The sequence below is a fragment of the Poecilia reticulata genome, linkage group LG7 (assembly GCF_000633615.1).
Source record: "Poecilia reticulata strain Guanapo linkage group LG7, Guppy_female_1.0+MT, whole genome shotgun sequence".
Taxonomy (NCBI): Eukaryota; Metazoa; Chordata; class Actinopteri; order Cyprinodontiformes; family Poeciliidae; genus Poecilia; species Poecilia reticulata.
Window position 1 is genome coordinate 18191785 of NC_024337.1, and position 1849 is coordinate 18193633.

Sequence of the window (1849 nt, forward strand, 5' to 3'; positions counted from 1 at the left end):
TCAGTTTGACTAAAACGAYTAAAACAAACTCATTTATAAAATATATTATTTATTGTGWTGCATCTTTATTTTTTATGTAAAAAAATAAATAAATAAAAAGACGTGCCTATAGCTTATTTGCGCTTTATTAGACCGTTTCTTTGTTTCCTGTACAGTGAGGTGAGGGGGTTGTGTAAGACGCAGCTCAGACTCGCCACTAGATGGCAGCACTGTCTAACCAATTAGAAAAATAGCAATATTCCCAACTCCATATCGCAAGGATGTGGACTGTCCCTTCCTGTTTTAGTGCCGAGAGAGCCACCGTAGCGCCTCAGACAGTAGCAGGAATACAGGCACCCACAACGCGATTATGTCCGGATTTTCGCCGCGTTCGTCGGGCACACGGAGCCGCACTGCGCGCCGCGGGCTGCACCGCTTTCGCTGTTAGGGGACGCGGTTATGCTGTTCTCCCGGTAGCTGGTAACATAGCAGGCCTGTTTATTGCGCTGCCAACCCTTGTTCCTTTCCTGTGTCAATGATTGTCCTCCCCTCAGTCTCTCATGGCGGAGACTAAAATAATATATCACATAGACGAGGAGGAGACTCCTTATCTGGTCAAGCTGTCTGTTCCTCCGGAGAAAGTCACTTTAGCGGATTTTAAAAATGTCCTCAACAACCGACCCGTCAATAGCTACAAATTCTTCTTTAAATCCATGGACCAGGATTTTGGGTAAGTGGCCGGTTGTTATTACTATAATTTGATGATTTTTTTTTTCTTTTCTCATTATTAGCCAGCTCGGGTTGCTGGTTTTCAGGGCCCAGATATTTGGAACATCAGTCGAGTCGGGCTGCAGCCTTGTTACCTGCGTGTAAATTGTAGTTGCATGTCTGTCTCCATGCTCCTGGCACCTGCTCATTATTCCAGGCTGCCCTGCGCTCAGCAGAGGAGGCACACGAGTTGTTTGAAGTGATACCAGATCCGTCTGGAGCCCTAATGACGCAGCTCTGCACGGATTACACACACACAGACCAGACCAGAACCCCCTGCTCCTCATATTAGTGACAATATCCCCAACCAGCTGCAGTGGCGTGAGGGTCTGACAAAAGGTTCATGCCCAAGTTCTCAGGTTTCAAAATATTTGGCCTTTCTTTCACTTTCCCCTCCGCGGTTTAGTCACAGCATGTGGAGGTTTTTTTCTTTCTTTTCTTTTTCCAGAGGTCTGCTGAACTCATTAGGGATATCATAGGAATTAATGTGTACAGCAGGTGAATCCTGTGAATAATAACCCTCTAATATTCAACTTCTTCAAGCCTTTTTCTAAATAAAACAATTAATATAAATTAGTAATGCACGGATGAAGCTTGGCTCGAACCGATTCCCAGTTTTCCTTGAGGACTCACTTTCCAATTCTTCATCGATTCTTCTCATACCTGGCTCTCTATTGCATTCAGTTAGTTGTTAATCAGTATGTTTTCTTTGTAGAAAAGTAGATAAAAAAAAAACTAAGACATTTAAATGTAAATCGGATTTATAAGTATAAAAACAAAAACAGTGGAAATCGGAAACTCTTTTTAAGCCATCATCTTTATTATATGAGCTGCAAAACCACAATTTATGATGTGCAAATACTACATAAGCCCAGGAAAGTCATGTGTCCCAGTTATTGTTTTATTGCCTTTGCTGTTTAGCTCATAACTTTGAAAAATTAATCCAACTTTGTTTCTTTCTCGTCTACTTCTGAAAAACCTTTCCTGTGATGGAAAAAAACTTTTTGAGTTTAGAAACTTTGCTTGGGGTCTTGGGGTTAGGATTATTATTAGGATTAGGGGTTAGGATTATTATTATTCCACAGTTATAAGCATATATATA

The 1849-nt window shown here is 41.4% G+C and overlaps 1 protein-coding gene across 1 annotated transcript in view; it reads left to right on the forward strand.

The window, feature by feature from the left end:
- Nucleotides 1-222: 222 nt before the first annotated feature.
- The window catches only part of LOC103467690 (segment polarity protein dishevelled homolog DVL-1), a 34223-nt gene continuing 32596 nt past the window's right edge, over nucleotides 223-1849 (forward strand). The window contains exon 1 of the mRNA XM_017305651.1: nucleotides 223-709. Coding sequence (XP_017161140.1) covers nucleotides 540-709 — 170 coding nt within the window. The 5' untranslated portion in view covers nucleotides 223-539. The remainder of the gene's footprint in view (nucleotides 710-1849) is intronic.